Source organism: Dama dama, chromosome 9 (assembly GCF_033118175.1).
Source record: "Dama dama isolate Ldn47 chromosome 9, ASM3311817v1, whole genome shotgun sequence".
NCBI classification, from domain to species: Eukaryota; Metazoa; Chordata; class Mammalia; order Artiodactyla; family Cervidae; genus Dama; species Dama dama.
In genome coordinates, this window is record NC_083689.1 from 20,209,162 (window position 1) to 20,233,547 (window position 24,386).

Sequence of the window (24,386 nt, forward strand, 5' to 3'; positions counted from 1 at the left end):
TCGGACACAACTGAGCGACTGAGCACAGAAACACATCCCGTATCTAACCATGTCCATAGGGATCCTCCCCCACCTCTTAAGTCTGCTAGGAATCAGTGGACAATGTCCATGAGGTTCACTTCAGCTTCATACTCTGCAAATACAAGACCACCTTGTGACTATGTGAGGACTATGAAATGTCCAGCACATAAATTTTAAAGGAAGGGAACAAATAGAGACTTCCCTGGTGGTCCAGCGGTTAAGGCTCCACCCTTCCACTTCAAGGAGCATGGCTTCAATCCCTGGCCCAGGCAAAAAGATCCTCCTCCCAAAAAGGAGGGGGAAGGCAAAGATATGCTTTTTTAGCCATGTGGCATGCAGGATCTTAGTTCCCCAATCTGGAATCAAATCCCAGACCCTCAGCAGTGACAGCACAGAGTCCTAACCACTGGACTGCCAGGGAATCAAAGATGTGTTCTTTAAAAAAAAAAAAAGAGGAGTATGGGGGAATATGGGCATGTGGAGGAGAAGGAATTCATTATAATTATTTTTACCATTGAGTTTTTAGAAATATGCTTCAAAGCTTTTCTGAACAGTTCCAGAATTTTAATAGATGCAATGTACAATAGATAGTAAGAGAGAGGGGGAGAGAGAAAACACACAATGAGGGAGTATAGACAGTGGCAGAGAGGGTGTAGACAGTTTCAGAGTGGAGACAGAGACAAAGAGAGAAGGAAGGCAAAATGTAGATTAGACAGAGTGTAGACAGGGGCGGAGACAAATAACAGGGGCAGGGAGTGTGGCCCGATGTCGTTCACTGCTCCCCAAACCAAAAGGAACCCCCTACCTACTATTTAGAAGATTGAGATCTCAGACCTCAGTATGTCCTGACATGGCCCATCTTAGGTCCCAGGCTTCCCGTTCCCATTTCTGTCTCTTTCCATTTTCAGCTCCCATTCTGAGCTGACGATATCACCCTATCTTCTGTGACAGGGTCCTTCTTCCCCGCCCCAGCCCCTCGAGGACCCTTCCTTGCATCTTGGGGTATAAGCGTGTCCTTTTTGCTAAGTCTTGTCCCCCTATCAGTAACTCCCCAGCCTGAATGATCCTTCCTTCCACCCTTCCCTTCCCTGTTAATCATCTTGGGCCCGCCATTCATTCACTTATCAAACATTTTATAAGCAGTTCCTATGTGCCGGGCCACTACTCAGCAATGCTGGGGACCCCCCGAGGAAACCTGACTTAGGTCCTGCATCACTCCCACCCTGCCCCCGTGTGTCTAAGAGGTGTGGGGGGTGTGGGAGTAATGTAAGCAGTGATAACGACATGCTCAGAGTTTGATGGAGGAACATTAGACACTTAAGGTATTTAACCTGGCCTAGACTAGAGCAGGGCCTGAGTCCCCGCTGTGACACCCCAACCCCCCAAAGTCCCGCCCCCAACACAAACTGGGCAGTGTGAAGATGCTGTCCCTCAGCCGCAGGGACTTCTGGCAACGCCCCTTCTCAGACCCAACCCTTTGGCCGCTGCCTGCTCAGCCCGTCTCAGGGCTGATCTAGGCCACGCCCCTCTCAGCTCCTCCCCTATTTCATTCACTCCCGGTCTTAAGTCCCACCGCCCGGGAGGGCAACTGCACAACAATATCGCAATTTCATTGGCCAGAAAGCGTTACTTCACCGCCCTCCTTCAGTGTCATTGGCTTGCTAGATGTCAATTTTATTTATAGCGGCCCAACAGTTGCCAAGGCCGAGGTTTGAGGGACAGATAATAATGGACGTCCCAGGACGTCTCTTTATTGGGCAAAAAGCCCGGCTCTGGGCGGGGCTTAGCGCCAAACGCTCGCCTGCCTCTGTCTGCGGTTCCTCAGGGACGCAGTCTTTTCTTAGAGACACACCCCTCTCTCCTCGCTATTGGTCCTGCCAAGTGTTGATCAACAGGACGCCACATTTCGATAGGCAAAACTACCCGTCCTTCACTGCTTCCCTAACTTCAATTCGCTTCTCTCCTTAAAGGCGGCAACCTTCTGGCCGTAGCCAGGGCCCGCCTTACGGTATGGCCACGGATTGGCCAAATACGCCATCACTCCTTGACAGTGGGCGGAGCCAGAGTGGCTGGGGGCGGTGAATTGGCTGACTGGGCTTCGGGGGCGGGGCAGCGGCTCCTGTCAGCGGGTGAAATGGCAGCGGCGGAGCCGGCGGCCACCGCGGTCCCGGGGGGCGGCTGAGGGGGGCCGGGCCGGGCCGGGGCTGCGGGGCGAGCGACGCGGCGGGGATCCGGCGGCGCGGCCCGGGACGGCGAGACTCGGCATGGCGATGGCGGCGTGCTCTTCACAGGTAGGTAGGCGGCGCGGGCCGGGCCTCCCGGGCGCCTTCTCAGGCCCGCGGCTCCGCGTTGCGGCCCACGGGGGCCGGGCAAGACCGGGACTCCGGGCCCCTTGCCCCGGAACCCGCCCCGGGAGCCCTCGGCACTCCCAGCACGGACACTGGCCGTCGACCTCGGGCCTTGGCCCCTGCACATCCTCGTTCCTGGCGCTTCCCGACCCCTCTGGGCCCCTCCCAGCACCCTTCCAGGTGCCCTCCTCCCCCGCACCGCCCCCTTCCCGGGAGCCCCCCTCAGGCCCGTGACCCCCGCTCACCCTCTTTACTGACCCTCAGGACCCCTTTCCAGGCCTTTCAGGGCTCCCGCAGTCACCACCCCACAGACCCGCCCCCTACAAGCGTCCCCCACCCCGCCGCAAGCCCAGGACCCCTGCCCTCCCTCTCTCCGAATCCCCCAAGACTCCTTTCATCTGTAGACCCCTGGTCACGCCGTCCCTTTCCTCACTTCATATCCCATCCCTGGGCCCAGACCTGCCCCCACCCCCAAAGATACCAGCCTTAGAGCCATACCCCTCCAGTGTGACCCCTCCTCAGCCTCTGTAAATCTGAATTCCTGCCCACAAGCCTCACCTCAGCCTGCTGGCCCATCACCCACCCCCAGCAGCCCCATGCCCAAGGGCACCCCTGAAAACCACTCCTGGGATCCTCCACACACACACCCTGATCCTGACTCCTCTTGATCCCTGCTTCCGGAAAGTCCACCCTCACCTTGTGCTCGGGACAGCCCAACAGATGGTCTGAACCCCCTCCCCAACCAGGGACACCCACCCCTCTGAGGGCCCCACTCACTTGCACAGACACACACACACATACACACTCACACCTGAGAGCCAACAGAACGAAACCTGTGAATCCTCAACAGCTCATACTGATATGAGTATGAGGGGCCCAAGGTGGGTGTGATAGATGGCCTGGACCCCTCATACACAGACATTCAGGAGCCCTTCACACAAACACACACACACAGACAGAGTCTGACTCTTGGATCCCCAACACACACAGAAACACTTAAGACCTCCAACACAGATCCAGGCAGTTGGGACACCCCCCCCCCCGCCCCCGCCCCACTTGCCTCCCATACACACACAGACACACACAACTCCTCAGCACTTTAGCACTCCTCCTTGGAATTCACCTGCCCAGGTCCTCCTGGAAGCCGCCACCAGCTCCCAGCTTAGGCAGAGACTCCGATGTCAGCTGCCTGCCCTGCCCCAGGTGGCCAGCCTTCCCATCCACACCAGCCTGCCTGAACCGGTGCCCCCACTGGGGCCTTGCAGGTGGTGGAGTGACCCAGAATCTCCCAGCATCCCTGTGGACACCTGTCCCAGACCTCTTCCCATTCATCCATCTCTCCCCATTTTTTCCCCCTTCAAAGGGAAGGATGCTCCCTGTTTCTCTCCCCTACACCAGTCTCCCCCAAAGACCCAGTGCCTGCCCCCTGATTGATGCCAACCCGTGGCAGGGGGTGGGGATACCGGCTGCCCCTGGCCCCAGTCCTGCAGTCTGACGAGACTGGTAGGACCAGCATCCTGACCCCATCACGCCTGCTGGCTTCTGATGGCAGCAGCTACCCAGGTGCCGCCCCTGACTGGCCCGGGAGCTCCTTCCCCCATGGCCAGTGTGTCATGAGAAAATGAAACAGCTTCCACCCACCCTGGCATTTGGGACCCGTGTGGGGCTGGGTTTGGGCCTGCCAGAAGCAGGCAGCTCTTTGTTAAGGAATATTTTCAGAAGGGAAAAATGTGCTGAAGAGGCTCGGGTGGAACACAAGTGAGGAGTCGGCTTGGTTTTTGTTGTTTTTTTTCCCACCTTGGCCTGACTGGGATGGAGCTGGGGGACCCGTGTCCACATGTCTGGCTCTTTTTGCCCAGCCGGCCCTGGCCGGCTGACCCACAGCCCACCCCCTCGTGTCCACCCTGTGGGTTCCCCTGGGCTTTGGCGGTCGCCCGCAGGTGGTCCGGCCCTGGCCCAGGAAGGGGGCAAGTCACAGAGGGGGGCAGATCAGAGAACTGGGGAGACAGCATGTCCAGGACCACAAGGTTGAGGAGGAGCCCCAGGTCGCCCTCAAGGGGAATCTGGATCAGTCCAGCGCTGCCTGCTGTCTCCTTCGTCTGACCTAAGCCTACCTGGAAAACCCCAGAGAAATAAGCCCAGATTCTCTGTAGACATTCACCAGTGGTTTCTGGGTGGTTCTGGGGAAAAGCGCATCTTGGCTTGAGGCCTTGACTTACCCATCTGGAAAATGGGGAGAGAAATCCCACGACCAAGACTTGGGACTTCAGGGGAGCCAGCGTGATTAGGATGTGTCCCTGAGTGTCCCCCTGGGCACCATGTGGAAGAGGGGTCCATAGGGTCTGTGGGGCAGTCGCCCCACCTGTGGGTGCTAGCAGAGTCACTGACCTTCTCTGTCCCCTCGTTGTAATTCGCTGCCTCAGTGAATAGTGGCTGTCCTTCCATGTCTGGGCTATGCTCAGGGCTGAGAGACAGTCTGTTATGGGATTTGTGGTCACACGTGGACCTCCCAGAGGGACAGAGGGCAGTTGGGGGTTCCACTGGCTGGTGATGTCCACGCATGGAGCCCTCTGACATGGGGCAGACCGAGGTTTGTTCTGTCCACGTGCTGAAGGGAGGAGAGAAGGGGAGACTCCTGAAGGTCACAAGGCACACCGGAAGCAAACTCCACAGCTTCCCTGGGGAGGGGGAGACTTTGTGCTGATGCACTGGGGTCAGGAGGCTCCCAGGACAGACTGTGAGCACCTCAGGAAAAAACTAGAAGGCTCCCAAGGAGGGCTGGTGAGCGACATCAGTGCCCTTTTACCCTGGCCTGGGGGTCCGGGCAGGTCTTTGTGTCTGTGCTGTTGATGTACGGTACAGGGGGCATGGAGCATCCTGATCTCAGTTTCCCCCTGCAGAATACAGGTGCTGGTTGTTCCAGGTGAGGCCCCCCAACAATGAACTGGGAATTGAGTCAGGGGTTAGGGTATGAAGGAATGTCAGGTGTGGCCCATGCCCTGTGTCTAAAGCCCCTCTCCATGTCAGGAGGCCAGAGCTGAAACCAGTAGCTCATGCCAATCAGGCCATGCCATGTGCCATGCCTGGTGCCAGCCCTATTTACACATTATCTCACTTAATCCCCCCAAACCACCCAGAAGAAGCGGTATTCCAGCCCCTGCCCTGACCACCATATCCCGTGTGGAAGCAGGAGACAGATTAATGGATGGCATGTGCTGGGAGCAGAGGGAAGGGCCCGGCGCATCCCAGAGGCGTCAGGGAAGGGGGAGCAGGGATGACGTATGAGTTGGGAGAGGAGCTCTCTGGCTCTCCAGGCAGGCGTGGCTGGGAAGGGCGTTCAGGCAGTCCGAACGCTTGGACCAAGGCCTGGGCAGCAGGAGCGAGCGTGGCGAGGTGCACCTCCTGGGTGGGTTTCATCCTGTAAACCTTCATGTCCTGCATGCAGTCCACGGGGCACACACCGGGGGACCCTTCCTGGTCAAAGGGGTCAGTATTTGGAACTGAACTTGGAACAGCAGTCAACCCCACCCTGCCCAGGGATGTCTGCAGCACGCATGTTCTAGAAGCTGAACACAGGGCAAGGGGGAGGTGAGTTAGGAGAGCTGACCGCCAGGGCCGAGGAAGAGATTGGGCCCTCCAGGGAGATCTCAAGGGCCTCACTGGCACAGTTCACCTGCACTTCCATTTCATTTCTCATCATGGTGTGTTGGTGAGATTGTTTCTTTTCTTTTTCTTCAATCTTTCGACTGTGCCACGCGGCACGTGGGAACTTAGTTCCCCAACCAGGGATCAAACCTGTGCCCTCTGCATTGGAAGCATAAAGTCTTAACCACCAGACCTCCAGGGATGCCTCCATGAGATTGTTTCATTGGCGGCTGTTTTCCAGCCCGCAAGTCCCACAAGGGCAAGGCGCGTGTCTGTTCATGGCTGAGTCTAAGGCAAGAACAGGGCATGCAGGTGTTCAGTAAACACTTGGTTGGTTTCAGGAGCTGAGTGTCCTCCCTACTCACCCACTTCTGCAAGAGTGCCTGGATCTCTTCTGCAGAAAGAGGTTGTGTCCATCTACTTGGAGAGCCCCCAAAGACAGGACAGATGAACCCCACCCCAGCCCCCAGCCTAGCCAGCCTTCTTCACAGCAGGAAAGCTACCATCTTGACTTGAAGAGCCAAGAACCTGTACAGGATGCAATTTCTCTTACTCACCTGTCCCTGGAGGGCTTCTGGGGGCTTTAAATTGTTTTCTTTGTCATCCTCAGGGACACTGAAATATAGAGAAATGAAGGATTTGCCAGGAAGGAACTTGTGACAGTGGCAGGAAGTATTAGCTGCTGACACTAAGGATAGTAAAGTTTTGGGTTTTTTTAGGTCAGAAGAGATTCCACAGGTCATAATGGTCATCTGCCCCTCAGATTTTAGCCTGAGGTTGTTTACTGCTGCTGCTGTTACTACTAATAAAGATGATTATAGTTTTACTGCATTTCACATTTAAACAGAGCCACCATGGAAGCGATGGGCCTGCTGAGGAGGGGAAGTTTGTTTCTTCAGTCTGCAAATGTCAGATGCCTGATGGTACGCTGGATGCTGGGGATCCAGTAGTGGGCAGGTCAGCCCCTGCCCTCATGGAACTTTCCATCCAGGAGAATATTACAGGCCAGTTCCCTCCTAGGCACTTGACAGGTTTTAGCTTGTACATTCCTCCCAACAAAACCTGTGAAGTCGGTACTGTCATCAGCCGTGTTTTCAGATGAGGAAATTGGCATAAAGTGCATCATACCCAGATCAGAAAGCAAGAAACTGGGAGAAGAGGGATTTGAACCCAGGCTTCTGGCCCCGAAGTCCTCCTCGGAGACCAGGAGACCTGGGATCAGTTATCTACACACATGACCGGGGTGGGGTGAACATGGACATGGAAACATTCTGTGTGGCACAGAGGAGAGGCTAGAACTGGGGAATGAGAGGAGGGCCAGCAGTGACCACTTGGATTCCAGCAGCCATCCTTGTTACCCAAGGGGCAGCTCGCCCATCAAATGCCCACCCCATTGCCGAGGGAAAGCGCCCAAGACATCAGAGTCAGGGTGGTCTGTGTGGCCCAAATGACAGTCCGTCAGGCTGGGTAGATGGGGTCAGGTATCTCTGAAGACTTCAGGTTCAGAAATGATTCTGTGTCCCTATAATCCTTAGAGGTAGAGCAGGGGACTTCCAGGCCAGGGACCAGTACTTCCTGTCAGATCAGTGGCAGCATTAGATTAGAAATAAAGTGCATGATAAGTGTACTGTGCTTGAATCATCCTGAAACCATCCCCCCGAACCCCTGGTCCATAGAAACACTGTCTTCCATGAAATCAGTCTCTGGTGCCAAAAAGGTTGGGGACTGCAGAGGTAAGAAGCTGGGGTGAGGGGCGGGGGGCAGAGGCAGGGCAGGTAGGGAAACAAAATTAAAGGAACCATGGGGTCTTTCTTCCTGCCTCAGAAAGATGGAGCACACACACTTACTCTCCCCGCTGAGAAAGAGTAACTCATTTACAGAGTGCCCACTGCACTCCATGTTTTACGTGAGTTATTTCTAAAGTATGCAGAGAGAGTGGCAGCTCAGCGGATCAGCTTGGGGTTAAGACTCTAGAGTCAGAAATCCAAGTGCAGGGAATTCTCTAGTGGTCCGGTGGTTAGGACTCCGTGCTTTCAGTGTTGAGGGCTCAGGTTCAATCCCTGGTCAGGGAACTAAGATCCCTCAAGCCATGTGGTGCGGCATGGAAGAACAAAATGAAATAATTTTTTTAAAAAATACTTGAGTCACTCAATATTTTAAAAAAGAAATTCCAAGTGTAAATCCTTCCCCTACGGCCTCATCTGGAGACCTTGTGAATGACACTACCTGCAAGGGCACCTCTCACTTGTTATCACTGTCCTGTACTTTTCTGTCTACCCTGGTACAGAATCTTCTCTCTCTCTTTTTAAAAAAATTTTAAATAGACTTTAGGGACTTCCCTGGTTGGTCCAGTGGTTAATAAGACTCCACAATTCCACTGTAGGAGGCACTAGTTGTATCCCTAGTCTGGAAACAAAGATCCCACATGCCTCATGATGCAGTCAAAAAATAATAAAATTTTAAAATAAAGTAGACTTAATTTTCAAAACAGTTTTAGGTATACAGAGAAATTAAGATAGCACAAAGTGTTCACACAGACCCTACACCCACACCCAGTTTCCCCATTAGTAACGTTATCTGGTATGTTTGTTATAATGAATGGACCAGTATTCAGTTCAGTTCAATTACTCAGTCGTAACTGAACTCTTCACAACCCTATGGGCCACAGCACGCCAGGCCTCCCTGTCCATCACCAAGTCCTGGAGTCTACTCAAACTCATCTCCATCGAGTCTGTGATGCCATCCAACCATCTCACCCTCTGTCATCCCCTTCTCCTCCTACCTTCAATCTTTCCCAGCATCAGGGTCTTTTCAAATGAGTCAGCTCTTTGCATCAAGTGGCCAAAATATTGGAGTTTTGGCTTCAACATCAGTCCTTCCAATGAACACCCAGGACTGATCTCCTTTAGGATGGCCTGGTTAGATCTTGCAGTCCAAGGGACTCTCAAGAGTCTTCTCCAACACCACAGTTCAAAAGCATCAATTCTTCTGTGCTCAGCTTTCTTTACAGTACAACTCTCACATCCATACATGACTGCTGGAAAAACCATAGCCTTGACTAGACAGACCTTTGTTGGCAAGGTAATGTCTCTGCTTTTTAATATGCTGTCTAGGTTGGTCATAACTTTCCTTCCAAGGAGTAAGCATCTTTTAATTTCATGGCTGCAGTCACCATCTGCAGTGATTTTGGAACCCAAAAAAATAAAGTCAGCCACTGTTTCCACTGTTTCCCCATCTATTTCCCATGAAGTGATGGAACCAGATGCCATGATCTTAGTTTTCTGAATGTTGAGCTTTAAGCCAGCTTTTTCACTCTCCTCTTTCACTTTTATCACGAGGCTCTTTAGTTCTTTACTTTCTGCCATAAGGGTGGTGTCATCTGCATATCTGAGGTTATTGCTATTTCTCCTGGCAATCTTGATTCCAGCTTGTGCTTCTTCCAGCCCAGCATTTCTCATGATGTACTTTGCATATAAGTTAAATAAGCAGGGCGACAATATACAGGCCTGATGTACTCCTTTTCCTATCTGGAACCAGTCTGTTGTTCCATGTCCAGTTCTTTTTTTTCTTTTTCCTCCATGTCCAGTTCTAACTGTTGCTTCCTGACCTGCATACAGATTTCTCAAGAGGCAGGTCAAGTGGTCTGGTATTCCCATCTCTTTCATAATTTTCCACAGTTTATTGTGATCCACACAGTCAAAGGCTTTGGCATAGTCAATAAAGCAGAAATAGATGTTTTTCTGGAACTCTCTTGCTTTTTTGATGATCCAGCGGATGCTGGCAACTTGATCTCTGGTTGCTCTGCCTTTTCTAAAACCAGCTTGAACACCTGGAAGTTCACGGTTCATGTATTGTTGAAGCCTGGTTTGGAGAATTTTGAGCATTACTTTACTAGCGTGTGAGATGAGTACAATTGTACGGTAATTTGAACATTCTTTGGCATTGCCTTTCTTTGGGATTGGAATGAAAACTGACCTTTTCCAGTCCTGTGGCCACTGATGAGTTTTCCAAATTTTCTGACATATTGGATGCAGCACTTTAACAGCATCATCTTTCAGGATTTGAAATAGCTCAACTGGAATTCCATCACCTCCACTAGCTTTGTTCATAGTGATGCTTCCTAAGGCCCACTTGACTTCACATTCCAGGATGTCTGGCTCTAAGTGAGTGATCACACCATCGTGATTATCTGGGTCATGAAGATCTTTTTTGTAGTTTTTCTGTGTATTCTTGCCACCTTCTCTTAATATCTTCTGCTTCTGTTAGCTCCTTACCATTTCTGTCCTTTATTGTACCCATCTTTGCATGAAATGTTCCCTTGGTATCTCTAATTTTCTTGAAGAGATCTCTAGTCTTTCCCATTCTATTGTTTTCCTCTATTTCTTTGCATTGATCGCTGAGGAAGGCTTTCTTATCTCTCCTTGCTATTCTTTGGAACTCTACATTCAATGGAACTCTGCATTCAAATTGGAACTCTGCATTCAAATTCAAAATCTTTCCCTTTCTCCTTTGCTTTTGGTTTCTCTTCTTTTCACAGCTATTTAAAAGGCCTCCTCAGACAGCCATTTTTCTTTTTTGCATTTCTTTTTCTTGGGGATGATCTTGATTCCTGTCTCCCGTACAATGTCACGAACCACAATGTCACGAACCTCCGTCCATAGTTCTTCAGGCACTCTGTCTATCAGATCTAGTCCCTTAAATCTATTTCTTACTGCCACTGTATAATCGTAAGGGATTTGATTTAGGTCATACCTGAATGGTCTAGTGGTTTTCCCTACTTTCTTCAATGTAAGTCTGAATTTGGCAATAAGGAGTTCATGATCTGAGCCATAGTCAGCTCCTGGTCTTGTTTTTGCTGACTATATAGAGCTTCTCCATCTTTGGCTGCAAAGAATATAATCAGTCTGATTTCGGTGTTGACCATCTGGTGATGTCCATGTGTAGAGTCTTGTGTTGTTGGACCAATATTGATACATTATAATTAGCTAGATGGTAATGTGGTAAAGAATTCACCTGCGAATGCAGGAGATTCAAGAAACCCAGCTTCTATCCCTGGGCCCAAAAGTTTCCCTGGAGTAGGAAACTGGCAACCCACTCTAGTATTCTTGCCTGGAAAATAGGCAGAGGAGCCTGGTGGGCTACAGTCCATGGGGTTGCAAAGAGTCAGACATGACTGAGCGCCTGGGCACGCAAATGATTAACTAAAATCCATATTTTATTCAGATTTCCTTAGCTTTTCCCTTTTTCTGTCTTAGGACCACATCCTGGATCTCACAGGACATTTTGTCATCACATCTCCTGAAACTTCCCTTATCTGGAGCAGCTTACTTAGGCTTTCTTTGTCTTTGATGACTTTAACACTTGAGGAAGACTAGTCAGGAATGCTCTAAAGCATCTCTTAATCTGGATTGGTCACATGATTTTCTCGTAGTCTTGGGGAGGAAGACACATAGATGAAGGGCCCTTCTCACGTCAGCCTATTAAGTGCACATGCTCTCCACGTGACTTATCACTAATCCTGTTGACCTTGATCACTTGGCTGAGTGGCACAGGGACTTTTCTCTTCATTCATCCAGCAAAGACGTTGATTGAGTACCTACTAACAGCCAGATGCTGCATTAGAGGCTTGGATTAGAAAATTAAGAAACCAAGCCTTTGCCCCCGGTATGTTCATGACCCAGTAGGGCAGGCAGGTGTATATACAAAGAATTGCTGTAGAATGTGTCTTGGGGGACTTCCCTGACAGTCCAGTGGTTAAGAATCTGCCTCCCAGTGCAGAGGATGTGGGTTCGATCCCTGGTGGGGGAACTAAGATCCCACATGCCATGGAGCAGGTAAGCCCGTGCGCTGCAACTACTGAGCCTGTGAGCCTCAACTAGAGAAACTCATGTGCCACAACAAAGACCCAGTGCTGCCAAAAAAAACCAAAAAAGTGTGTCTTGGGCTGGGGTGTAGGGTTAGATATTTTTGAAGAGAGGGGAGAAAAGTGAACCCACATACTGGAGGTGGTGGGGTGAGGGGATTTACCAGGGAAGAGTTCACCAGAAAAAGTCTGTTCCTTTTTTATGGCTGAATACTATTCCATCATATGGATAGACCACGTTTCATTTATCCATTCATCCACCAATGGACATTTGGGTTGTTTTCACTTTCTGGCTATTGTGAATCGAGCTGCTGTGAACAATTGTATACAGGTTTTCATGTGGATGTACGTTTTTCCATTCTCTTGGGTAGAATTCCTAGAAGTGGAATTGCTGGGTCATATTGGTAACACTTTTTTTTTTCTTAAGAGAGAGCCTATTTATTTATTTGACTGCACTGGGTGGGCCTTAGTTGCAGCACACAGGATCTTTTCAATTGCATCATAAAGGGTCTTTAGTTGCAGCATGTGGGATCTAGTTCCCCAAATAGGGACCAAACCCCAGTCCCCTGCACTGGGAGCATGGAGTCTTAGCCACTGGACCACCAGGCAAGTCCCATATTGGTAACTGTTTACCTTTCTGAAGAACTGCCAGACTGGTTTCCACTCTTGTTGTTCAGTCACTAAATTGTGTCCTAATCTTTGCTACCCCAAGGACTGCAGCACACTAGGCTCCCCTGTCTTTCACTGTCTCCCAGAGTTTGCTCAAACTCATGTCCATTGAGTCGGTAATGCAATCCAACCATCTCATCCTCTGTCACCCTCTCCTCCTCCTGCTTTCAATCTTTCCCAGCATCAGGGTTTTTCCAGTGAGTCAACTCTTTGCATCAGGTGGCCAAAGTATTGGAGCTTCAGCTTCAGCATCAGTCCTTCCAGTAAATATTCAGGGTTGATTTCCTTTAGGATTGACTGGTTTGATCTCCTTATAGTCCAAGGGACTCTCAAGAGTCTTCTCCAGCACCACAATTTGAAAGCATCAATTCTTCAGTGCTCAGCCGTCGTTATGGTCCAACTCTCGTATCCATACATGACCACTGGAAAAACCATAGCTTTGACTATGTGCACCTTTGTGGGCAATATGATATCTTTGCTTTTTAATATGCTGTCTAGGTTTGTCATGGCTTTCCTTCCAAGGAGAAAGAGTCTTTTAATTTCCACTGTACCTCATCTTTTATTTCATGGGTTTCTCTCAGTAATAGAAAGTTCAGATGATCATTTCTGAGTCTCTTCTCCTCCCTGCTCCATATGCTCTGGGCTGGCAGGGGCTGTGTCTCTCTTTGCCCAGCAGTCTTCAGTCCTCACCTTGGTGAGGTGAGGAAAAAGAGAGAAGGGAAAAGCTGGGGATGCAGGTGTCACAATCACAGACAAGCCTTTCTGTTCATTTAAGTCCTGAAAGCAACACCACCAAGAGCCTGAAGGGATAAGGGCCAAGGCGGGGCCTGTGGAAGAAGGGGCCTCTTGCTGGGCTGAGGCAGAGGAGGAGCCCCAGGAGGCCAAGGAGCCCAGTGTCTCAAAACTATGGGAGTGGACTTTGAGAAGGAGGAAGTGTGGGGGATTTCCCTGGTGGCCTAGTGGTTAAGACTCCAAGCTCCCAGTGCAATGGGCATGGGTTCCATCCCTGGTCAGGGAACTAAGATCCCAGAAGTCACATGGCATGGGAAAAAAATAATATTAACAGAAAAAAATGTAGCAGGAGGAAGAAGCATGGTTGTCAGTGTCCAAACGCTCCTGCGAAGGAGGAGAAAAGAGAGGTAGAGCGACCCTGGCATCTGGACCCTTCTGTACCAGCCCCGCCCCGCCCCTGGCCCCAGCTCACCAGCAGTCTCCTCCCACTCCTCTGGCTTGGCTCAGCCTCCTAAGCCACGCAGCCAGCGTCTGGGGGCATGGAGGGTAGTGGTGCCAGCAGAGGCTGTTAGGTGGCCCACCACCCACTCTTTAGGCCGGGACCCCACTTTGGGTGGCCATAGTGGAGCAGAAACAAAGGGCATTGAAGTTGAAGCTGTTGAGAGGCTGGGACCCCAGACCTGCAGCGTCTGTGCATGGATCTCAGAGGCTAGTGGCTCCTCAGCACTCGACGGGACCTGTCTTGTCTCTGTGCCCAGCCAGCAAAGGGTGGGACGTCTGCATGCCCTGAATGTGTGTGTGGGGCGGGCGGGGGCGCTCATTCACCTTGTTCCACTCCACATCCCCGTCCCTAGGAGAGTGCAGGCCCTCAGACAACACCCAGTAAGTGCCAGGGGAGGAGAGGCTGAGCCAATAAGAGTCCAGGTGCTCGGAGTAGAGTGGGGTGGGAGACAGGCCTGCTCACCGAGCTCAGAAGGCAGAGAGCCCACGTCCATTCCTGTCTACTGGATTCAGGCATGGGGAGCCTTGGTTAGTGCAGGAAGCATGAGTGTGAGCGTGTATGTGTGTGCGTGTGGGCAAAGGGGTGTGTGGGTGTGAGATCACGTGTGAATGTGTATCTGAGTGTGTAGGTGTGTGATTATGTGTGTATCAGAGCATGTGTGCATGAGCATGCAAGACTATCTAAGTGCATCCGTGTATTGATGTGTGAGATGGTTTGTAAGTGGGAATGCATCTGAGTGTGTGGGGTGTGAGGAGTGAGTAAATGTGAGTGCATGAGTGTGAAGTAATGTGTGTGTATCAGCTTCCAGGCTGTGCAGTGTTCAGAGAGTCGGGGGTGAGTCAAGAGAAAGTGCCTGACGGATTGGAAGATTCCCGCCTCTCAGACTGCACATTTCAGCCCTGGGTGTGGGATCAGGTTTATTTCTTGTGTGAAATACACATTAATATGTGATAAGTATCTGAGCAAACTCTGCGAGCAGATGGCCCTAGTTGTTTCTTTTCATCAGAAACCCAGAGCTGAACCACTGGGCTCTTTGAAGGCCAGGGTGTGGGGTAGTGGGGCGGGGAGGCAATGCACTTCTGAGATTAGGGTCCCCTGGGTACAGCCGGGAAACAGTGGGCCCCAGCCCCAGCCACATGTGGCCTTTGTCCCTGAGCCCCACATGACTCCTCAAATCCAGCTGTGCTTCCGGGGCTCTGATCCTTCTCTCCACCTCTCCTCTCCCACCCCAGTCCTGATGTCAGGAAACCCACACAGCCTTTCCTGCCCCTGTCTGCCCACAGAAAGCCTTCCAAGTCAGCACTTCTTGTCCGCAGCCCATCTCTGTCCCACAGCCACAGACTTGGACTCTGCGGGAAGCCCCAAGCGGCCCCCACAGTCCCTCTCTCAGGAATGATCAACTCCTGGCTTGGAGGTGTGCGTGGCTTGGTCTTCAAGGCAGGTGGTCCTTGGGCCGGGCAATGGGAGGAAAAGTTCTTCCGGTTCTGAAGGGAGCCATCACCTCAAGTTTGTACCACTCACTTAAAGCTAGAGCGCTCAATGCCCTTGGGGGCCAGAGGGAGAACCAGTTCCCTGGGGAGCCACAGAGTCCTGGGGTAAGAGGGTTCTGGGTACCCCCACGAGGTGAAAGAAAACTGGTGCCCCCCCTCCCACCCCATGACAGCCCTGGGAAAGGAGACTAGAATCAAGTGCATGGCCAGGGTCAAGTCCCACCGACCTGTGGGCCCGCAGGTGTGGGTGGGGGGTTGAGCTTGGGCTGTGGGAAGGTGCCCAGTGACCTGAGGGTGCCAGGCAGGTATGTTTTTGTCCTCTGACTGTCCTGCTGCCACCTAGGGGACCAGATGCCCCTTCTCCAAAAACTGGCTGAGAGCCCCTCTGTGGTTGAGCTGTCCGAACCTCCACTGGGGTCCAGGGGAGCCTCACTTCAGACACTGGTCCATTTGAGTCCAGAGCCTCTGTTTCTGGTGTAGTGCTGAGCCACCTCTCCTGGGGCTGGCAGAGGGGAGATGCCAGTGTCCCTGAAGCTCCCAGGAGGGTGGGATCAGACCCTCCCCCAGAAGAATAACAGAGATGGGCCAGCACCAACTCGGCACATGGCAGGCCAAGATCAGGACACCAACCAGAGCCTGTGCCTCTCGCTCTGTGGCCGCCAGAGCACAGATTCCCAGCACTTGGACGTGTCCCTGGCTTCCCAGCCCAAGAGGAGTCGGCTCTTCCGGCCATTGGCAACACCAGACAATTAACAGTAGAGAATAATTGCTTCTGGCTGTGCCAGCAGCCCACTCTGGTTGATGAGACAGGGCAGGTCAGATGCTAAGGCAGGGCTCTCAGGTCAGACCACAGCTGGGGACAGGGACCAAGGCTGACTAGAACAGCCACCAGAGCAGGGATGTCTGCAGGTCCTGGCAGGGGCCCTGGGTAACAAGCAGCCTTGGCCCCTGGCCCTGCTGAAGACTCAGGGGTGTCCGCTAAGAATTGGTGTCCATGCCCAGGGAAAGCAGAACAGCACAGGCCCTGGCCGTGGCCCTCCTGACTCCTTGCTGGCATCTGGACCATAAAAGTGGGGAGCCTAGTAGCCAGCACCCAGAACAGAAGGAACCAGCAACTGGACTGGGGTGCCTGGGGACAAGAGGTGACCGAGTAGACAGACCCAGGGCGGGAAGCCTGGGGTGAGGAGGTGTCTCAGGTGAGCAGCAGGCTCACTGGTCCAGAGCCAGCAGGACAGGGCGGGCAGCCCTCCCAGTGCTGACCACGCGTGTCTCTGGTCCCCAGACAGTGCTGTGACCTGGCCCTGCTCACAGCTGAGGAGCCTGACCGCCATGGCGAGCCCCACTCTGAGCCCCGACTCCTCATCCCAGGAGGCCCTGTCAGCCCCCACCTGCTCTCCCACCTCCGACTCTGAGAACCTCAGCCCCGATGAGCTGGAGCTGCTGGCCAAGCTTGAAGAGCAGAACCGGTGAGTTGGGCCCTGGGGGACAAGGTGGGGCCCCAGGGTACAGCCTGGGCCCCAAACAGAAGCGCCTGGGTGCCCCCTGCACTCGGAGCCCTGGGCCAAGTAACACTCCTGCAGAGGCTCTGCAAGAGCATTTGCCACCACCTCCCAACAGACGTTCTCCCATTCAGATGAGGAGATCGCGGGATCAGGGCCCAGGGAGCCCCGCCTGCACTTTCAAGCCTTTGTTGAAGGGAAGAGTAAAACTTCTGACTCTGGAACTGGCCCTTCTCAACCGTCTCCTCTGGCTTGGCCCCTGTTTTAAAGTGTGGGTTTTATTATTATGCCAGTAAGTCGAGGCCAGCAGATCAGATGACCCCAGGAACTCTGGGGACTTCCCTGGTCAGCATTTAGAATGCTGAGCTTCCACTGCAGGGGGCATGGGTTCAATCCCTGGTTGGGGAACTAAGATCCTGCATGCCACATGGTGAGGCCAAAAAAAAAGAAAAAGACAGTTTGTTACTCACAGATTCCAAGAGGAGGGGCACAGCACATCGTACACCTTGCAGGGCTACGCGGGGAAGCACCAGGATCAGGAGGCAGAGGGAATGAGAGGAATGTGGGTGAGAGCCTTCACTGTGGTCTCTGCCAGGAGGAGTGGCGAGGCAGTGGAATCAGGGTGAGGACTGGCTAGTCTGAGTAACTTCAGCAAGCTGGGGCACAGGGGCTGTGCCTATTAGTCTAGTATCCAGCCCTGGGTAATTAGGGCAGAGGACAGTGGCCCCGAGTGCTAGCACCTAGTTGAGGTGGTTGGTTTGTGGACTCTGGATTGGTTGGTTTGCATATAATAGGTACACTGACAAGTCTGTAACCATTTCTGGGTATCTGCTAGGCCTGGGAGGGGCTGTCCCTCCAGGGTCAGGGAGGCGCCAGACATCAGAGCATCAGAAACAGCTGGTTAATGCAGCCTCTTGTGGCCCGGGGGCCCCCAGCCAGCCACTCACCCTCTCTGTACCTCATCTGTAAACATATCTTAACAAAGCCTGCCCCTCGGGACTAAATGAGCTGATCCCCAAGCTTCTCAGCCCAGGGCACAAAGTGGGACACATGCCTGGCAGCCTTTCCAGGGACCCAGGATCAAAACCAGGGCTCAGAGAGGTTAGGGTACCGGCCAAGGTCACATAGCAAGTGCCATGCAGGAAGAACAACTAAGATCTAATCCGGGACCCCAGGGAGGAGGGGCCGGGCTCTCTGGGGTCCAGGGGGTGGGGCTGGAAGTACCTGCAGCCACCCCCCACCCCCTGCCTGCCTGCCTAGGCTACTGGAGGCTGACTCCAAGTCCATGCGCTCCATGAATGGCTCCCGGCGGAACAGTGGCTCCTCGCTGGTGTCCAGCTCCTCAGCCTCCTCAAACCTGAGCCACCTAGAGGAGGACACGTGGATTCTGTGGGGCCGGATCGCCAACGAGTGGGAGGAGTGGAGACGCCGGAAGGAGAAGCTCCTGAAGGTGGGGGGACTGTGGGGCCAGGGCGGGCTGGTCGGTGGCTGGGGGAGGGCAAGGTCCAGGGCTGGAGGTGTGCCAGGCGGAGGGAGGGGAGGGGGGAGAGTGGGCGGGGCTGGCGTCCTAGACACCCCTGCCTGCTTCCTGCCCGTGTGCTCAGTGACACTCTGTGCCATGAGGTGGCTTAGCCAGGCTCTCTGGGCCTCCGGTGAGGCATGGACAGGCCCCATCTCCGAGGCCAGGCTGGGCAGCCTTGGGGAGGCCACTCTGGGACCGGGTCCAGCCCGGTCTTCCACGTCCCCTCTGACCGGTCTCCAGGAGCTGATCCGCAAGGGCATCCCGCATCACTTCCGGGCCATCGTCTGGCAGCTCCTGTGCAGTGCCACAGACATGCCAGTCAAGAACCAGTACTCAGAGTTGCTCAAGATGTCGTCCCCCTGCGAGAAGCTCATCCGCAGGGACATCGCCCGCACCTACCCAGAGCACGAGTTCTTCAAGGGCCAGGACAGCCTAGGCCAGGAGGTCCTCTTCAACGTCATGAAGGTGAGCCCTGGCCCTGGAGAGATGCACCGTGGTCGCCGGCCCCGGGGGACCCCGCCCTGATTCCTGTGTGTTCCCATGCAGGCCTACTCGCTGGTGGACCGGGAGGTGGGCTACTGCCAGGGCAGCGCCTTCATTGTGGGCCTGCTGCTCATGCAGGTAGGTGGCCTGGGCCAGCCCAGCCCGCTCTGTCGGTCCCCTGGAGGTGGACAGAAGCAAGTATTCCCTCCATCAGTGTAGGCCTGGGGTCAGAACCTCCCCCCGCCCGCCTGTGACCTCCGACAGTCTCCCGACCAAGCACAGAGGGCTGGTCCTGGCCACTTTCCCATCCTGCTCAACCACCTCCCAGGGTCAGATGGGGAACCCAGGCGGAGGACTTGGTTCGGCCAGTGCAGTGTTTATGGGGCTGGGGCTTTCCTCTGGAGGCTCCAGCAGGCTCAGGAGGGGAGAATGGCAGGGACTGGACGAGAGGCTGCCTCTACCATGGGCTCTGGAGTTCAAGTCCCAGCTCCACCGTTTCTTGCCAGGCGGCCATGGGCTCGTGACTTCAGCCTCTAGACGCTTCCCATCAGTGAAACAGGGGGACGATATTGACCGGAGGTTTGCTGTGGGGGTCCGGGCAGCCCAGCACCGTCTGTGTTCAGTCAAAGTAAACCAAACAGAAACAAGCGAAGTCAGGAGAAGAGCAGCGGGCACCCCCTCCCATGCCACACCACTCACAGACAACCCACCCCCCTCAGATGCCTGAGGAGGAGGCCTTCTGTGTGTTTGTGCGGCTGATGCAGGAGTACCGCCTGCGGGAGCTCTTCAAGCCCAGCATGGCCGAGCTGGGGCTCTGCATCTACCAGTTTGAATACATGCTACAGGTGAGCACGCCCAGGTGGTCACGCCTGCCCACTCCGCCCCCCCATACCCTGCCAGCCCACACTCACAGGTGCTGACCTTGGCTCTCCCAGGGAGTCTCTTCTACTGAAAATTCCAGGCCTGAGAACCCACCCAGACATTCCAGGGCAGAAAGGGGTCCTACTCCCCAAGGGGCCAGGGAGTACTGCCTAAAGGATACTTCAGCGGCCAGACAGGGGCCAGTCCTTATAGTGGGGGCTTCTCAGAACTCAGGGTTCCCAGAGTCATCCAGGCCAGGATGGAGGGGTTGGCCTGCCTCAGACACACCCCCACACCGTCCCTTCCTATCTGCTCCCCAGTGTGGTGGAAGGGGGAAAGTGTTGTCTGCCTGCCTTTGCTGATTACTAGAGAGCCGCAGCCGCCTCTGTTTATAAATAGCAGCCCCCGCAGGGCCCGCTCCTGGCTGGCAGACAGCACCGGTGTACATACACACACACACACACTCCAGCCTGCTCTGGAAGCCGGTTGCAGGTGGGGCTGTGTGTCTCTGTGCCAGTGGGCAGGATGCGTCTGGTGTAAAAGCCCCCTCCTCAGGTCTGGAGGACCAGGAGGTGCTGTCAGTCAAGGGGACTGGAAATGCCAGCCAGCAGGTGGCCCAGGGCCACAGAGAAGGAGCCGAGAGTTCCTGTGGCAAAGTAGCTGGCCACCACCAGAGAGTCCCTGAGTCAGGAGGAGGCCCAAGGCAGCCCAGGCGACAGCCAAGGGTCCGTTCTCCCAGTGAAGGACCACCAGGGGCTCCTAACATCTTCTCCAGCCTCAGTTTCCCCAGTTTCTGTCAATTTCCAGCCATCTAAAGTTCAGGCCAGTCAGACATCCCTTAAGCATGTCTGGGCACAAAACGCAAAGCATTGTTGGGGGTGGTGGTGAGGATCCCCGGGCAGCTGGGCCTCCTGCTATCCCTGCCTGGGTCTCCCCTCGTGCTGCTCAGAGCCCTGGGGTGCTTCTGCCCCACCCAGGGACAGTGTGGCAGGGGGGCTGCCCAGGGAAAGTCAGGGAAGGCTCCCTGAAGATGCAGGCACTCACGGGAAGAGGGAACCTAAGGGTGTGGACTGCTACGCCCAGCGCCCTCCTCATGGTGCCTGGCCGCCTCCCTGACCCCAGGAGCAGCTCCCGGACCTGAACACCCACTTCCGCTCCCAGAGCTTCCACACGTCCATGTATGCCTCATCCTGGTTCCTCACGCTCTTCCTCACCACCTTCCCACTGCCTGTCGCCACCCGTGTCTTTGACATCTTCATGTATGAGGTGAGGACCCCTTCCTCTCCTGGGCGCGCTGGATGGAGTGACTCAGGCCCCACTGGAAACGATCCCAGGGCCCAGGGAGGGCTCAGAGGCCCCCGGCAGAGCAGAGCTGGAGATGCGCTGCCCCGCTGCCTTTGCAGGGCCTGGAGATCGTCTTCCGGGTGGGCCTCGCCCTGCTGCAGGTGAACCAGATGGAGCTGATGCAGCTGGACATGGAGGGGATGTCCCAGGTGGGCAGGGGTCCAGGGTGGTGGGTTTGCCCCTGTCAGGGCACCTGGGCAAGTGAACCCTTCCTGAAAGATGGGGACACCCTGGACTTCCTGAGCACCCTGATCCTTTCCCATCATCTCTGCCCCCCAAGATCTCCCTGAAGGGCCGGGGGGGAGCCCTGAGGAGCCCCCAGCTCTGCCAGACTTGGGCCAGGGCCAGCAGCCTGGCAGCAGGGAGAGAAGTGCCAAGCCCAGAAGTCCATTCCCCTTTACGTGCCCCCAGCTCCAGATCCCCTAGAGCCTAATGTGACAAATAGCAATCCTAGCCACGCCTGGAGGCCTTGGGTGTGGTTTCAGCCCCAGCAACCAGGCCAGGCGAGGGCCCAGGAGGGAGTGAGGGTCTGGGGCTGACCCTCCCCCTGCCTGCTCTGGCCAGCTGCCCTGCCTGCGGAGAAGAGGCCGGCCTGCTTCTCACCGCCGTGTCCCCATCATGCAGGCCCCTGCCCCCTCCCCGCATTCTCCAGCTGGTGGTTTGGGGAAGAATGCACAAAGGCCACAGTTGTGTCCACGAACACGGGCACCCATTGTCCGCAGCTGCCGGAGGGGGCCAGCTGGGCTGTAGAGCAGAGCCGGCCCAGCCCCAAGCCGCAGCGAGCTATGTCCGCCGGCAGCGTGTGCTTCAACTCTGCGTGGAGGCCCCAGGGGCCCTGAGCGAGCAGGCAGGCCCCCAAGGGCTCCTTCTTTCGGCTTCCTTCCTGCCACCCTAATCCTTCAGCCTCTTCCATCTCTTTTCATTACCCTGGGTCAGCGGCATGGCTCCCCTTCCCCCCATGAAGGCCCCTCTTCTCAGACCGCACCCCGGCCTTCCCCCTCAGGAGCTCCCGAAGCCTGCTTCTCCTGTAGACAGAAGTCCTGGCCACAGGCAGCTCCTTCTCACGATTCCTGCTTCTCATGCTCGCTCGCTCAATCCACATACACTGATGGAGCGCCCACAGGGGGCCAGGCCATGCAAGGCCCCAGGCCAACGGGCTCTGGCTGACACTTCTGGCACGCCCAGGCCCCTCCTCCAGGGAAGCAGGGCCTCCCAGGGGCTCGGGTGGTCCCAGGTGGTCAGGGCCCACACGTCAGTGACCACCCATGTCTCCACAGTACTTCCAGAGGGTGATCCCCCATCAGTTCGACAGCTGTCCAGATAAGCTGATCCTCAAGGCTTACCAGGTCAAGTACAACCCCAAGAAGATGAAGAGGTCAGTAGCAGGCATCCACGGTGCGGGCAGTAAGGGGGTCCCTGAGGGTGGGACAGTGAGCACATCGGCCCTCCCGTCTCTCTGCAGGCTGGAGAAGGAGTACGCGGCCATGAAGAGCAAGGAGATGGAGGAGCAGATTGAGATCAAGGTGAGTCCAGGTGGAGACAGGTCGGGCTGGGGCAGGATGCTCCAGGAGCCTCCTTGATGAGGGTGGCCCCACCCAGCGTGGGCCACACACCAGGACGTCCCATAGCCACGAGGGTGATCCCTTGGCCCAGCTGCCCTTTCACTCACCACCAGGCCGCGTGAGAGCAAGGGCCACCCCTACCCCCTAAACTGGGGACACGGTTTAACAGGTGGACAGTTCCCTGTGCACAAAGATTCGACTCTTAGCCCTCTCCCTTCCCTGAGGTCAGGCAGAAAGTTCCAAACCTCTCATCACAGGATCTGGTCACTTGGCTACCAGCCCCTTGCTTAGGTGACCTGGAGGATTTCCAAAAGTCACCTCATTAACATAACAAGTGACACCTTGATTCCTTCCTTTCTAAGAAAATTCCCAGGGTTTTAGGAGTGCTGTGCCAGGACCAGAGATGAAGACCAAATACATATTCCTGGTAGATCACAATATCAGAGGGGCTTTCCTGGGCACACAGAGCCTCTACACACAGACTCCCTTCCATCTCCTTCCCTCTGCTTTCAACCCTCCAGATGTGATCTTGGTTATCTCTCCACAGGCATCTAGCAGGCACCTACTGGATGCCAGAGTCACGGCAGAGACTGGGGGCCCCCAGTCCAGTGGGGGTGGGGGACAGACACAGATGCAAACCCCAACACAGCCTGGCTCTGTCTTCTTCAGGGACAGAGTCCCACAGTGCCTGGGCCTGGAGTCCCACAGACCAGAGTTCAAATCTCAGCTCTACTACAAACCAGCTGGGTGGCCTGCCAGGAACATGAATTCACCTCTCTGAGCCTCAGTGGCCCTTCTGCACAATGGGATGACACTTGCTCTCCGGTTCAAGTTATTATTATGAACCACCACCATCATCCCAACTTCCTCTCGAAAGACAGAAACAGAACCTAGATTTAGAATCCAGGTCACACGCTGCCCATATCTGACTGGGGAAAGAGGACCTTATTGTCCTGGCCCTGTTGGGAGGTTTTCTGAGAACCAGTTTTGTGTGCTGAACTTTTAAGCATCTCCCTTTGTCAGGAATGGCACCAGTTTGGACTGATGCACCAGTCCAAACATGTACATGTGTCTTGCCCATGCAGACAAGGACCTGCTCTCACCTGGTGGCCAGGAGGGCTCAGCAGTAGGGAGGGATGCAGCAGACCCTCAGACCACATGCCCAGCCTGGAAATTTCCCACAAGACAGGCCTGAGCACCGCCAAGGGCAGGGCAGGACAGATGCCTTCTCCCTTGTCCCTGCCCTGTGCCCTTTCACCTTTTGACTGTTTTAAAGCAAACCTGGGATTTGTTTTCATCACGTACAGTGAGGTGACAAACACAGACAACCGCCTTTAGAAGGAGAGTTTGTTACTCAGAGTTCCCGGAGGGGCACACCTCTGCTGTGTTTGCGGGGTCACGTGGGGAAGCATCAGCGCAGGGCAGGAGAAAAGCCTGGGCCAGAGCCCTTGCTGGGATTTCCATGGGAAGGGGTGGGTGAGGGTTCAAGAGCGTGCGTAGGCAGGTTCAAGAGAGTCAAGATTGGCTGGTTTGAATAATTTCCAGGGCTCTGGGCTACAGGAGTGGTCACCACCTGTCCTGGGACAATTGAGGGCATGGGAAATAATGGTTTGGTGTGTGAGAGGTAAGGGGGGTAGGCAGAGGTGTGACCGGTTAGGGTGTAAAAGGCAGACCAGCAGGCATGCTGTCTACTCTCCCTAGGAATTAACTAGTCCTAGGAGCAGCAGTGTCTCTGGGATTAGCAAGGCGGCAGGATATCAAAGTATCAAAAATACGAAACAAAAAATTTTTCAGTACTGTGATTAGTATGTAGGCCTCCACAGTCCTTGTTCACACCCTATCTGG

General features: G+C 54.6%; 1 protein-coding gene across 4 annotated transcripts in view; it reads left to right on the plus strand.

The window, feature by feature from the left end:
- The first annotated feature begins 2,220 nt into the window (after positions 1–2,220).
- The window catches only part of EVI5L (ecotropic viral integration site 5 like), a 32,239-nt gene continuing 10,073 nt past the window's right edge, over positions 2,221–24,386 (plus strand). For 3 of the 4 annotated variants that reach the window (XM_061150472.1, XM_061150471.1, XM_061150474.1), the window contains exons 1-10: positions 2,221–2,312; positions 16,553–16,736; positions 18,030–18,219; positions 18,532–18,756; positions 18,838–18,912; positions 19,494–19,619; positions 20,758–20,901; positions 21,039–21,128; positions 22,257–22,354; positions 22,442–22,502. In XM_061150472.1, coding sequence (XP_061006455.1) covers positions 16,600–16,736; positions 18,030–18,219; positions 18,532–18,756; positions 18,838–18,912; positions 19,494–19,619; positions 20,758–20,901; positions 21,039–21,128; positions 22,257–22,354; positions 22,442–22,502 — 1,146 coding nt within the window. In that variant the 5' untranslated portion in view covers positions 2,221–2,312; positions 16,553–16,599. The remainder of the gene's footprint in view (positions 2,313–16,552; positions 16,737–18,029; positions 18,220–18,531; positions 18,757–18,837; positions 18,913–19,493; positions 19,620–20,757; positions 20,902–21,038; positions 21,129–22,256; positions 22,355–22,441; positions 22,503–24,386) is intronic. The other variant, XM_061150473.1, reaches the window with a different exon arrangement.